Genomic DNA, 14373 nt, shown 5'->3' with positions numbered 1-14373 from the left:
TTACGTAGTTTAATGTCTGTAGGTACAGCAAATTCGACAGCTTCCTTGAGACAGGAAATGGGTTTACGTAGCAGCTGGGTTCAAGGTCTGGCAAGTATTATACGTTGGGTAGTAGCTTTATCTAGAGGTGAACTTAATACCTTAAGAGATCTTATAAAAAAGGAATTATTAGGATCTTTTAATGATTTCTCACTGATTGTAAAAAACTTCAGATTTGCCGTACTACAATTGAAATTGGATGAGGAGACTTTATTTCTATTGTCCTCTCATCAATTAAAAACTGTTCTGAAGTCAGCCTCCTGGGAATTGGGGTTTTGTCAGGATAGAGACTTCTGTCTAGCGAGAAAAGGTTGTTCGCCTGTTATTGAATCTTATACCCTGCGGAAAGCTCAACCGTATATGTATTGGAACATCTCCCACGGCGTCAGGCGCCTTGTGTTCTTATTAAGACATAATTTGCTTCCGCTGAAAGTTCTACATGCCAGCTGGTTTGGTCATTCGGCATGCTGTGACCTTTGTCAATTGTTTGATCAGGACTTAGATCACGTCATGTTTGTTTGTCCTACATTGATGTCTTGCAGGCGTAGATGGTTAAGACCAATTTGCTTACAACTCAACATATTATCTGCTTCTTCGTTTAAGGCAGCCTTGATTAACCCACCTAATGAAATGTTTGCTTTTAAACTGTACAACTTTTTTAAATGTTTTTTGGATCTGTATTAAGATGTTTCTTGTAATTGTGATGGAATATTATTTTAAGTATCTTTTGTTTTGTATGTATATGTTGTTTTATGTGGACCTCATAAAGAGTTCCTTATCATAATAAAATAAACTTAAAAAAAAAAAACTTACTTACCATCAGGTAGAACTCAGTCCAGGTTCTAAAACATTAACTACATTTATCACAGGGGAGGGCACATTCCAGTTTTGTAGACTACCGTTTGGATTGTGTTCCGCTGCGAGTGTGTTTCAGCACTTGATGAATTCAATTTTGCCTTGTATTGACAAGGCTGTCGTCTTCCAAGATGATATTTTAGTGTTCGGAAAGGATGATAGTGAACATAATCTTGCACTTTCAAAAGTGTTGGACAGAATTGCAAAGGCTGGCTTGACGTTGAAACGTGAACAATGTAAGTTCAGAACACACGAGGTGGAATATTTGGGACATTTAGTCACTAAAGAAGGCATAAGACCAAAAGAAAACCTAGTTAGTGCAATTGCTAATGCAAGGGTGCCACATGATAGGGACTCATTGAGATCCTTCATGGGTTTAGTGGAATATTCCTCGAAATTTGTGCTGAACTTTTCACAAAAAACGGCATGTTTGATGCAGCTTTTAAGAAAAGGGAAAAGGTTTTTGTGGGGGAAAATGCAACAATCTGCTTTTGATTTAATCAGGGAGGAAATTGTTCATGCGGGTGTGTTGACTCCTTTTCAAAGTGGTTTGGAAAATATACTTACCGTGGATGCCAGTGCTGTAGGCATTGGAGCCGTTTTGGCACAGGTGCGTGGTGGAGTGGAAAGGACTGTGGCGTTTGCCTCACGTTCATTGTCAGAGTCTGAGCACAACTATTCAGTTATAGAGAGGGAGGCTTTGGCTGCGGCGTGGGCAACAAGTCAATTTAGGGTATTCTTGTGGGGAAGTCACATTCGGTTGCGCACTGATCACAAACCATTATTGAAGGTTTTAGGGCCAGGGGGAATAAGTAATTGTTCCGGTAGGTTGGCTAGACTGGCGGTAAAATTGCAAGATTGTGATTGTAGTGTAGAGTATGTTCCAGGTTGGCGCAACAAGGTTGCTGACCGCTTGTCAAGACTGCCTGACAAAGAAGCAATTGTTTCAGATTTTTCAACAGAAGAGGTTGTGGGAAGTGTTGGCGATGCTTTAGAGAGTTTAGATGGTGCTATTCAAAGGAGAGAATGGATAAAAGAGATGGAAGGGGATGCAGCACTCATGGGTGTTTGTAGAATGGTGAAGGGTGACATTAGAAGGGAAAGTTTGGTTCCACTGGGTGTGCGTCCATTTTTGAAGATTGTAAATCAGTTGTCTGTTACCGAGGATGGAGTGATCATGCGTGAGGATAAATTTGTACCACCGTAAGGTTTGCGTGCAAAACTGATAAGTCTAGCGCATGAGGGTCATATGGGGCAAACGATGACAATAAGGAGGTTGAGAGAGTTTTATTGGTGGTCGTCTATGGATCAGCAGGTGAAGGAGTGGGTGGAAAGGTGTGTGGCCTGCAAGGAATCAGAGAAAAGATTGAGCGTAGGAATTGGGTCTTCTGATGAGCAACAGCATGTTTCTTTGGCTGATAGAGTTTGGGAAAAGGTTTGCTCGGATTTTATTGGCCCATTTTCATTCTTGAAGGAGAATGAGAGGTATGCAGTTGTATTGGTTGATGCCAAATCGAAATGGGTGGAGGTTACTTTTATGAACAATATCACGACAAAAGCCACTATTGCTGTTTTGAGTGAGATTTTCAAAAGGGAAGGTTTTCCAGATATCTCCCTAACTGACAATGGTACGCAACAAACATCAATGGAAATGAAGGAATTTTTAGAATCAGGTGGTGTAAAACATACATGTTGTGCGTTATACAACCCGCAAGGAAACAGATTTGTGGAACCATCAACCGCATGGTTAAAGGTACAATGCATTTAGCTCATGGAGCCGGTTTATGTAATTTAGTCTGTGAGTGACATGCTTTGGGCGTATCGCACAACTGTCAACAATGAACAGGGCAAAAGTCCTTTTGTAATGATGCGGGGAAGAGAGGCAGGCACAAAACTGCTTCCTTCATGGATGCGTAGGTAATCAGTAAAGGGTGATTCACGGTGTGAGAAACAGTCTGTGAAGGAGAAGTGTTTTTATCAAATTGGAGATTGGGTGAAAGTAAAACCTGGAGGATATTGTAATTTGGTTAATAAGTTCAGAGGACCGTTTAAAGTGAAAGCTGTTGGAGGTAATTGGGTTAGATTGACCAATGGGCAAGTGTGGAATTTAAGGAGGGTGGCGTTGTACCAAAGGGGAGAAAACAAACATGGAGAAAAATCGGAGGGTAGGTATGATTATGACCAATGTTCGCCATGGATGCTGATGAAGGATGTGGAATTTTCGAATCAACAAGGTGGTGAGTCTTCGCTCTGTGATGAGGCAACTGCATCTGATAGAGATGATTTGTCTGCAAGGGAGGGAGATGGGTCTGGTGCTTCACGTATTTTGAGGGATGCTAGTGAGAGAAGGTTACCTGCTTATTTGAATGATTATGTTTCTTGATTTTTTATGATTTTAGCTTTAATTAATAGTTTTGAATTTCATAGTGTTGTGTTGATAAAGGGGGGGAGATGTGTTATATTTATATGTCATGTTGTTTATCATTTTATCATTACTCACATGTTTCACTGCTGATGTCATGCCAGTGGCATCAGTGAGCAGTTGGTCCAGCTGTATCTGGCATGAAGCTGTTCAGGTCTTCCTTTGAAGAATAAACCTACTTGGAAATATTATCAGATCCATCTTTGTTTATTTATCATAACACATTCTTACAGCACCGCTATTAAATAATGAGTAGAAGTGTTGAGGAGCTTGTGCATTCGGTTGGAGAATGAGGTCCTAAGTCTTCTGTTCCTGAATGAGCAGCAATGTTGAGGAACTCAAGCATTTGGTTTTAGAATGAGGTCCTAAGCTTCTGCTCCAGAATGAGAAGCAATAATGGAGAACCTGAGCATTGGGTTGGAGAAGGAGGTCCTAAGTTGTCTATTAAATAACGATTGTTGAGGAGATTGTGCATTCAGTTGGAGAAGGAGGTCCTAAGAATTCTGTTCCTGAATGAGTAGCAATGTTGAGGTACTCAAGCATTTGGTTTTAGAAAGACGTCCTACGTTTTCTGCTCCAGAATGAGAAGCAATGTTGGAGAACTCCAGCATTCGGTTGGTGACAGAGGTCCTAAGTCTTCTGCTCCAGAATGAGAAGTAATGTTGGAGAACTTGAGCATTGGGTTGGAAAAGGAGGTCCTAAGTTGTCTATTAAATACCGAGTAGTAGTGTTGAGGAGCTTATGCATTTGGCTGGAGTAGAAGGTCCTAAGTCTTCTGTTCCAGAATGAGTAGCAGTGTTGAGGATTTCGACCATTTGGTTTGGGAATGATGTCCTAAGTTTGCAGTATGAGTGGCAGTGTTAATAAACCTGAGTATCTGGTTGGAGAAAGAGGCTCCAGAATGGGTAACAATATTGAGAGCTCTAGAATTTGGTTGCAGAATGAGGCCCTAAGTCTTCTGTTCCAGAATGAGTGGCAATGTTAAGGAGCTCGAACCTTTGGGAGTATGAGGAGGCTCTAAGTTGTCAGGTCCAGAATAAGTAGCAATGTTGAGGAGCTCAAGAATTTTTGGGGAGAATTAAGTCCTTAGTCTTCTACTCAAGAATGAGTAGCAATGATGAAAAACTCAAGCATCTGGTTGGAGAATGAGGTGCTTAGTCTCCTGTTCCAGAATGAGTAGCAATGTTGAAGAGCTCAAGCATTTGGTTTGAGAATGACGTCCTACATCTTCTACTCCAGATAGAGTAGCAATGGTGAAGAGCTTGAGCATTGGGTTGGAGAAGGTGGTCCAAAGTCTTCTGTTTCAAAATGAGTAGCAGTGCTGAGGAGTTCAAGAATTTGGTTTAAGTATTTGATATATCTCTGGGGAAATTGACTAATGCAATATTCATGATCTTTCCCTGAAATCACGACTCAGTTATAAAATACACAGTCTCCTCTAATGATGCTTGCTCCCCTCTTGTCTTCCTGGGTCTTTTACAAAGTGTATTTGTGAATCATTAACAAGTACAGAGAAAGATAAGGATGTTTACGTCTTCCTTAAGAAGGCAAATATTGGTTCACTTGGGGAAAAGCAGAGATGGAGACTATTGCCCAAAGAGAGTACTTTGAATTTACAGCCATTCTATCTCACTGCAGACCAAAGAAATTCACATGATTCTGAAGAATTGTAATATCACATGATGTGAAAGTCAACTGTAAAGATTTATCTAATTTTAGGGTGAATTTAAGGTTTACAACACAATCATTCTGCATTTCTTTGTCTTTGGTTCTATAAATTTAAGGAAATACCTACAATACTCCCTAACCACCCGGCTCTGAAATAAGAATTCATCCTTTGAATTTCCTGTAAGACAATTCTGTTGTGTTGATTGGTGCTAATCGAAAACACATTGCATACGTAACTCATTTACAACCTTGCATGAAGAAATGGACTTCTTTTTGTTATTAAAAAGAGTCCAGAAAAAACAAAGTGGACAGATCTTTGAATTTCCCTAGGAAGGGGGAAACTAGAGAGTGGACTAGAGACCTCAGCTACTCTAAGGCAATAAAAAGCCAAGATTTCCACCACTCAAGAAGTTGTGTGTGTACGCGGTCCAAAGGCCTGGCCAACCCCGTCTTTAGATTTAAGTGCCAGCCCTAGGCAGCCCAAGCCAGAGCCACATGGAAGGGGCTCATCTGTCTTAAGCTGACACTGAAAAGATGTAAGCACTCTGGGGCACTAGTGGTGGCTGATCCTTTGGCAGGTGAGGGCGAGCAGCCTCCCCCTGCATAAAGTGGGCTAATGGGGAACTAGATGTCTTTGTTGAACCTTGGTTAGATACTCACAAACACTGGGATCAGAGAGGGCATTCGTAGATACCGATATAAAAAGTATAGTGTTCATTGCTTAGTCACATATAGCATCACAGGAAGCCTTCAAAAGCTTCACTGTGGCCTCAGGCAGCTTTCCATTCACTGACAACTTCCTGCTTGAAAAATCACCATCTTTACAGTACCTGGGACCACCATAGTTTCCACAGCCGTATAAGTCACAGTTGCGTATAACATTCTTGCGCTGCCCACTGCACATCGTAGGAAACTTTCTGCCAGGCTCTAAAAATGTGAAAAATATCAAAGTGAGTATGCCCATAGATTACGAGAAAACTATTTACACAATACATTATGTTTGCTTTTTTCTTAACTATTTTTATTAGGTCTTTCGTGTTCGAATATAAACTGAAAGCTAGTACAATTACATCACAGCTTTTTTTGTCCTAGTTGCCTACATCTCCACTCCGTGTCTCTGTTTTTATCTTTTTAATTCAAGTTTGGCAAACTTTCCTGATCCACCTGCGCTCCTTGCTTTTCCCTCCCTCTGTCTCCAAAGAATGACCCTCAGGGGGCATATGTATTTTTGCTTGGTCAATTATACAATGTACAATACTAGCCTTGCTAGATTGTACTTTCAATTGAATGTCTTTGAGTCTGGAGACTGTTCCCATCAAATGGAAATCAGCAGAGGTTAAACCTATTCTAATAAAACAATCAGCAGATCCGAAAGAACACACTAACTATCGGCAATTATCCCTGATGCTATACTTTAGGAAGGTAATTAAATCCCTGGTCAACAAACAACTAATGGCTTATTTAGACAGCTATCAACTGTTTGGCCCTTCCCAATCAGGTTCCAGGGCTGGTTTCAGCACTGAAACAGCCTGGTGAAGGTAGTGGATAACATAAATCTCTCTTTGCAGGTCCCATTGGATTTACAGCTGCCTTTGACACCATCTCTCATGCAATCCTAATACAGAGGCTAGAAGAGATTGGAGTAGAAGGCAAATCCTCAACTGGCTGGAAATGTTTCTAAAAGGACATACAAGCATCGTACAACTAAAATCCCTAGTCTCCCGTAGTTTAAGGGCTGCCAAAGAGGTTCCCCAGGGATCAGCCCTTGGCCCTATTCTTTTTAAAGCCTATGTAGCTCCTCTGGCAAGGGTAATCAGAATGTATGGCTTCAACGTAATCTCATATGCAGACGATACCCCGTTGATAATCACTCTGAGATCCAACCCTGAGGATACAAGAACCAGATTAAAAAACGGTATGCCACATATGATCAACTGGATGCAAAAATGCTACCTACAGCTCAATGCGTGCAAGTCCGCAGTGACTTTATTTAGTAAAGCACAAGAACTATGGTCAAATAACTGGTGGCCATTCAGCCTGGGTCCTTGTCCATCTCTAAAATCCATGTTACAAAATTTGAACATATTAATAGAGGACAAGCTGCCCATGAAGGGCCAAATAAACCATACCCTGACCACCTGCTGTGGCATCATGCAAACGCTTCGAAAATGTGCCCAATGGATACCTTTGGAAGCCAGAAAAACTTTGGTTCAGGGTTTGAGAATCAGTCCTCTAGACTATGGAAAGGCACTTATGGCATCCATCAACGAAGAACTATATATTAGACTCCAGGGGCAGAACACTGCTGCCAGACTAGTGCTAAATCTTCCATCTCTGTCCTCATCTGTCCCCATCTTGAGATCCTTACACTGGCTCCCAATCAGGAAACGTACTTGTTTCAAACTCATGTGTATCGCACACAAGTCCTTCTACATAGTTGGGCCAATTTACCTAGCTAAGAAACTTAAGTGGTATCTACCAAAAAATAACCTCAGGTCAGGAAGAAAAAACCTTCTGACCCCCCTTAGAGTCTGAACCGCCAGAAATGGAGATAGATCTTTCTCCCACTTAGCCCCACAACACATGAAACAAGCTTTCAACGCACCTCTGAACCATTACAAACCAAGAATTGTTTAAAAAGCAGCTGAAAACCTGGCTATTTTAATCCACTGTCTTTTGCCTGGGACACCTCATTCAATCGATCCATCTACAGCGCCATGAGACCCTGCGGGGTGATATGTGCGCTCAATAAATGGACATAACTTAACATATTTCGCATACTTTTGTGAATTTCACATCATGCTTGTTTCATATAATTCCAGAAATGGCACCATTACACCACTTTCTGTAATTATATAAATGCCTACAAACGCACAGGAATAACATAACGTGAGCACTTTTTGTTTACAGTGTTTTTGTTTTAATAGGGACTAAAGCACACATTTCAATCTAATATATGACAAATTTACATTTTGCGTGATCACACGTAATTTGTATAATTATGCTGCAATTTTGTGTAATCACGCCAAATATTTGAGCAAATTTCACACACCCTTAGTTTAGAGTATGTCCATAATGCTTCAATTTCCGCTTGAAATAACCTGAGGTGATCTTGCTTGCGATCAGAATTGTTGAGCATTTGCATATTCATATCCTTCATAGTAAGGATGCCTCTGTTTGAATGGTTGAGGAGCAGTTTCACCACTCATCACACCAATTTCTAATCCCTTTTTAGGTCTTGCCTACGCAGCGCGCATGCGCTGCATAGGAAATAGACCCCTTGAGATCGCTTGAGCTTTCCAGGCAAAAAGGTGCACACATTGCATTGCTTTCAATGCAACGCGTGCGCGTATTGGCGATTACCTTGCAGGAGCGTGCAGTGCCAGATGGTTGCACGCTCCCGCAAGGAAAACGCTGCCTGCTCTCGGCCGCACCCCCCCTCGCGCGTGCCTGCGTGCAATGCTTGTTTTTGTACGCATTGGCCGAGCACGCACACAACTCACGCTTCTCCCCCTCCCCGGCCAATGCTTGTTTCTTTTGGAAAGAGCACATACAAACACACAATATGAGCACTACTGCCTTTTTTTCCTTATAAAGAAAAATGTTATTAATGCGGTGCCCATCTTCGATTGGGTTTATTGTCCTCGAACGAGGTGATGCTAGTCCTTTGTCCATGGCGGTGACGTAACCCTCGCTAATGCCCCTGCTGGGGCTGTTCTGTTTCTCTCTGCTACTGCAGGATTCACGCGCTCATGGTAATATCATGGTCCTTCGTTCTCCCTTGTGGTTTTGCATTGGTGGTGGGTTAAGAGAAGTGAGTGGGACGTGTTTTAATCGGGGAAAAGAAGCTGCAGGTGTGGTGGAGTGGGGCGCCGCTGATAAATCACATGTTATGAGATTGCCAAAATCTAACGGCCTTCTAAGCGTTAGCACACTCGAGCAGTTCTTCAGAAAGTGGAGCATGTCCCCTGCAGCTCCCGTGATTTTGTGTAGATCGGGGTCATGAAGCATCCACTCCTGTCTTACTCAGTATTGAACCTCTGGCCTGCAAGTTAAACACCGACGCCGGTCACTGCACAATACACTCTTGGCGGATTGTGGGCATCGTGAGGCATAGAGATGTTAACATTTCAAATGCTTCCTCCTGATCTGAAGAGACATTTTTATCAGAACTACAGTTTTGTAGCTCACAAAGGTCACGAAATGCACATCCTCAGCAGCGCCACAAACAATAAAGTATTTGCAGTGGTTTATTAATGCAGAAGTCACTACGATCCCTTTTTGGTAGATATATAATCCTCTCCAAAATGAGCTGGCATTTGGCAAAACTAGCTTTCAGAAATGTCAGAAAGAATTAGTTCTTAAAAGAGCACAATATATCCCGTGGGGTGGAAGAAACCGTATATTTATTGACACAGCACACGTCGTGCTGCAGAGTCGCATCCCTTCTTAAATCAATGAGCAGTAAGGTACAGGGCGTGCTGTGCTGTTCGTTTCTGGGCACGACTCTGATGGGTCCCCAGTTAACGAGCCTGACGGGAGAGGCAGGTTTTGAAGTCCTCCGTGTGGAAGTCTCGCTGGCGTGAGCTTATGCCCCTACCTGTGTGATGCCAAATGCGAAAACAGAGAAAGAAGATTTTCTTTTCAGAATATTAAATCCCACAACAAATGCCCTGAGTCTAAAGGATAGTAATTTCATGTCATGTTCCCTCTGTACATTCCACCATAGTGGCACAGCCGCTCAAGCAGGGCGGGCCTGCCTGCTGCTCCATGCAAATAGCAGCGCCGGCAGTGGTGGCCTTAGGCATGTGCAAGCTGTGCACCAGCACAGAGCCCCCAAACTCCAGGAGCCGCCACTTCAATATATATCCTTAATATAATAATCCTCTGAGGATGGATACATATTTGCGTGGTGGCCCCTGGCAGGGATTTGGCGGCCTCCAGCTGTGTTCCACTTCCTAACACCCTCCCCTCTTCGGGCCCCGCCTGGACCCCCTCTTCCTGGGCTCCCGACCTATGGTCGGATGCCCGGCCTGCCATGAGCCTAGAGCCGCCTGTGGCATCGGAGACTAGAGGTAGCATCTGAGCTGGGAAATCAGGTTTAAATTTTAATGTGGGCTGTTTCTGAAGCTAATTGAATTGCCTTGTGGACGAAAATAACTCAAAAAGGCCTTGTTTTCAATTACTGTTTTTGTTTAATTTACCAGCTTTAACGGGGGGGAAAGAATGAGGTCTGTCGCTGCTGAATATAAATGCCTTACAGAGCCAATGCGGCAATCAGTCCAAAGATTGTAAGCATATGCATGATTTAGAAAGGCGCCCTTTGCACTTAAGAAGAGACTGCACTCCGCATGCATCTTTTTCAAGGTACGACGTACCATAACAACTGAAGAAAAATGATCGCACGCCAACCACAAAGGAAGTAAAAGCGAGGCATGTAATAATTAAACAATAGTTTTATAACTCGATGTTTATGATAAGCCAAGCAATGCGTTTAAACCTTAATATTAGGATACATGTTACTACTGTTTTAATGTGTTGTTCGAATGTCAGACATGCAAAGCTATTTTCTGGTAGTGCACATAGGGCCGGTGGTATCAGAATGGTTTACCCATTCTGTGCCCTTGGGTAATGTGTCGATACCTAATGTCCATACACTTCCGTAAAGGCTGACCAGGTGTATTATTGTACTGTTCGGAAAAAGCGTCGTGAATTGCACAGAGATGAGATCAATAATTTATTTTATGAACTGATCTTTCAATATCTGACCTGGAAAGCAACTCCTCGCATTGCTTTCCTTCGGATCTTTGCTTTGTCACTCTTCATTTCTTGCTTTGTATTTGATGGTTTCTTTGCTTTAGCCCATCTAGGTACACATGTAGGTTATTCCTTTTTACCGACTCTTAAATACCGAATTTTACCGATTCGGTATTTAAGAGTCGGTAAAAAGGAAGGGGGCAGATGTAGGTAATTCTATTTTTTGAATTACCGAATCTATAGGATTCGGTATTTACCGATTCGGTAAATACCGAATCGGTATTGCCCATTGATTCCTATGGGCCATGAAGCCCATAGGAATCAATGGGCAATACCGAATCGGTATTTACCGAATTGGTAAATACCGAATCCTGCAAGGGTGCAGGGGGTGTCACTTTGACACCCTCTAGCACCCCAAATACAGGCTTGTGTGCCATGTGGCACACATACATGCCCTAAGGGCATGCCTGTGTGTCACATGGCACAGGTGTACATACACAGATGTGCATGTACACTTGAATTCGGTATTTTACCACCCAATTGGATTGGGTGGTAAAATACCGAATCCTGAAGGCCTGTAGCACTGTCAACAGTGCTACCTACATCTGGGTTTTACCGAATCTGTAAAATTACTGATTCAGGGCCCGATGTAGGTAAATCTTTTTTACCACTTCATAAATACCGATTCATACCGAATCGGTATTTAAGAAGTGGTAAAAAAGAGAAGGGCAGATGTAGGTAATATTATTTTAAAAATTACTGAATCGGAAGGAATCGGTATTTACCGATTCGGTAAATACCGAATCGGTAATGCCCATTGATTCCTATGGGCATTGAAGCCCATAGGAATCAATGGGCATTACCGAATCGGTATTTACCGATTCGGTAATTACCGATTTCTGCAAGGGTGCAGGGGGTGTCACTTTGACACCCTCTAGCACCCCTAATACTGGCTTGTGTGCCATGTGGCACACAGACATGCCCTAAGGGCATGTCTGTCTGTCACATGGCATAGGTGTGCATGCACACATGTGCATGCACACCTGGATTCGGTATTTTAACACCCAATTGGATTGGGTGTTAAAATACCGAATCTGAAGGGCCTGTGGGACTGAAAGTAGTCCCACCTACATCCCGAATTTTAAAAATCGGTAAACTTACCGATTCGGTATTTTTCCGATTTGGTAATTTTACCGAATTGGTAAAATACCGAATCGGACAAAAAAAGGTCCCCTACATCTCAGTAGGCCAAATACCGGTCGGAAACGGCCGAAATCGGCCGTTTCCGACTGGTATTTGGTACCTACATCGGGCCCTCAGTATTTTACAGAATCGGTAAATTTACCGATTCGGTAAATTTACCGATTCTGTAAAATGATGCCCCTACATCCCAATCACCAAATACCGGTCGGTAATGGCCGAATTCGGCTGTTACCGACCGGTATTTGGGCTCCTACATCTGGCCCTATGTCTTTGTCTCTCTCCAGTAGGGCATAGTCGGCTTAGTATCTCTCTGATTTGCTGCATTTATTCTTTCACAAGTGTCTGCTTTTCTGGAATTCTTTTTCAATTTTGTAAAAGCACTCCATGAGTGTGAATACAATTATGTTCTGTGTCTTTTCCGACTTCTCCCAGCATATTCCACAAGTTTGTCCTTCGAGTTGTACACTTTCATTTTTATACATCTTCGCACTTCAAGCTACTCTCCCATGGCCTTTAGCTCAACATTGCACTTTCTCTTGTTTCTTTACTTCCGCTCTGTTACCTTCTCCTTCTCTGTTAGCTTCCCTCTGTGCGCCCTGTGTGTTGCTCCTCCCCCACACCCACACCTCTGCAGAGTCTGCACGTTCTCTGTGCTTGTCCCTCCCGCTTTCTTGTTGCTTCCCACAACCTGTATCCTTTCTCCATATCTGAAATCTTTGACCCACCTGCTCTTGTTACTTTTATTTGTTTACCAATCGGTAACCAAAAATAAAAAAAAGGTTTGAACATTTTGTAGGCACGTACATGTTTGGTGCGCGCATCTACAAAAGGATGCAGCTGTCCGTTCACTTTTTTTTACCCCTGTCTACAAGTCATGTGGCACAGCACCAGTGATGCTGTGCAGCACGGCTAAAACCATTGGCAGAGCCACAAGAGCACACCGGGGTGACCTATTGGCTTTGCCAGTGCTTGTTAAGACTAGTTAGAAGTGGCTTTAACTGTTTGCCAGAGCCTATGCACTCATACAAATAAAGAATTAAAAATCTCATGTAATAACAATAAAAACAAGCATTTGCAATGCAATAGGTCTCAAATTTGCTATTGGCATTGTAATGACAATGCCTTTATTTATTTGTTTTCAAAACCCACACACAAATAAAAAGCATTGTAATTAACAATGCCAATAGCTCAAACTCTAGCAAATGCGAGACCTATTGCATTGCAAACGCTTGTTAACATACCTGCTGGGGCAGGTATGGGGTCATTCTTAATATGTAATTCGGGTTTGGATGCACCAACATCTTTTTTATTTGGACTTTTTTATGACTGTTATAAAATTCGTTATTTTGTTCCAAAGAGCACATACTTTGTCTTCTACTTCCGTGTTCAGCTTTACTCCTCGATATGCTAATGCTCCTGGGAACCCTCTCCTGACCAATGAACTTCTGGCTTTTGTGCCGGTCAGGGACAGCAGTCCACCCAATTATATAAAGTTTATTTATAAATTGAGCAGTTTTATTGATAAGGGGACTTGCTGACAGCCCGTTCCCTATCCAATAGCCTTTCCAGGTGAGGCACAGGCCATGGCCACCAGCAGATGAAGGTGAAGTCCTCATGTTCCTCCCCAGCAGCTGTTTTAGTGTCAATAACAGGGTTATACAGGAATTGATAGGAAAGTAGAATTTGCTTTTGCCTACTCGGCTGGTGTTAGTTTGGATCAGTGGGTCCTTCAAGTTGCTCAGTTTGGTTTTGCTCTCAACCCTTCTCACAATCCTCCAGTTTGTGTCCGGACAACAGCAGATGCTGCCGGCATCAGAAACCCAGATGCTGCTTCCAAGGGTGCAGTTGATGTGGTACACGATGCACAGAGGGTCTCAGGGACTTACTCTATACCCCTTGGGCTCTTAGAAGGACAGAGGTTGGAGGTCACTATTGGATCTAAGGCTTCCGAACACCTTCCTCCATTAGGACACTTCCAAAAGGGAGACATGGCACGAGCCCTAGCTGCCATGGATCTTTGGGGTGAATGGTGTCCTTGGATTTGTGCACTTTCTTGAACTGCCCCTGTAGCCCCAGAGCTGCTTCCTCTGTAGCACTTGCAGTTCACCGTCCTGCTCTTCGGCCTTACCTTTGCCCCTTGGGCGTTCACAAAAGTGACCGCTGTGGTCTGGCTTATCTTGCACATGGGGAGTACCTGCATTTTCTTCACGCTGTCTGTCCTGCATCTTAACTGGACTTTTCACTGGGAATGTGGTCAAGTATGTCCTGGGGGTCAATCCGGACACTACAGACTGTGTTTCCATTCCATTCGAAACAATGGACAGTCCAGTGTTGAGACCCTGCCTGTAATAAATGGTTCCGAAAAGTACCTTTGATACGTTGCCAGGGCCAGTGGGTTGTGGTAGTAATTTAATTGTGGGTTTCTATCG

At 42.9% G+C, this 14373-nt stretch overlaps 1 protein-coding gene across 4 annotated transcripts in view; it reads right to left on the bottom strand.

Annotated features, from left to right (window-relative positions):
* The window catches only part of LOC147724956 (uncharacterized), a 235710-nt gene that overhangs the window by 21530 nt on the left and 199807 nt on the right, over positions 1–14373 (bottom strand). For all 4 annotated transcript variants that reach the window (XM_086966449.1, XM_086966448.1, XM_086966450.1 and 1 more), the window contains one exon: positions 5815–5911. In XM_086966449.1, coding sequence (XP_086822575.1) covers positions 5815–5911 — 97 coding nt within the window. The remainder of the gene's footprint in view (positions 1–5814; positions 5912–14373) is intronic.

This window comes from Lissotriton vulgaris, chromosome 4_1, assembly GCF_964263255.1.
Source record: "Lissotriton vulgaris chromosome 4_1, aLisVul1.2, whole genome shotgun sequence".
In the NCBI taxonomy this organism is placed as follows: domain Eukaryota; kingdom Metazoa; phylum Chordata; class Amphibia; order Caudata; family Salamandridae; genus Lissotriton; species Lissotriton vulgaris.
This window is presented reverse-complemented; position numbering and strand designations above follow the sequence as displayed.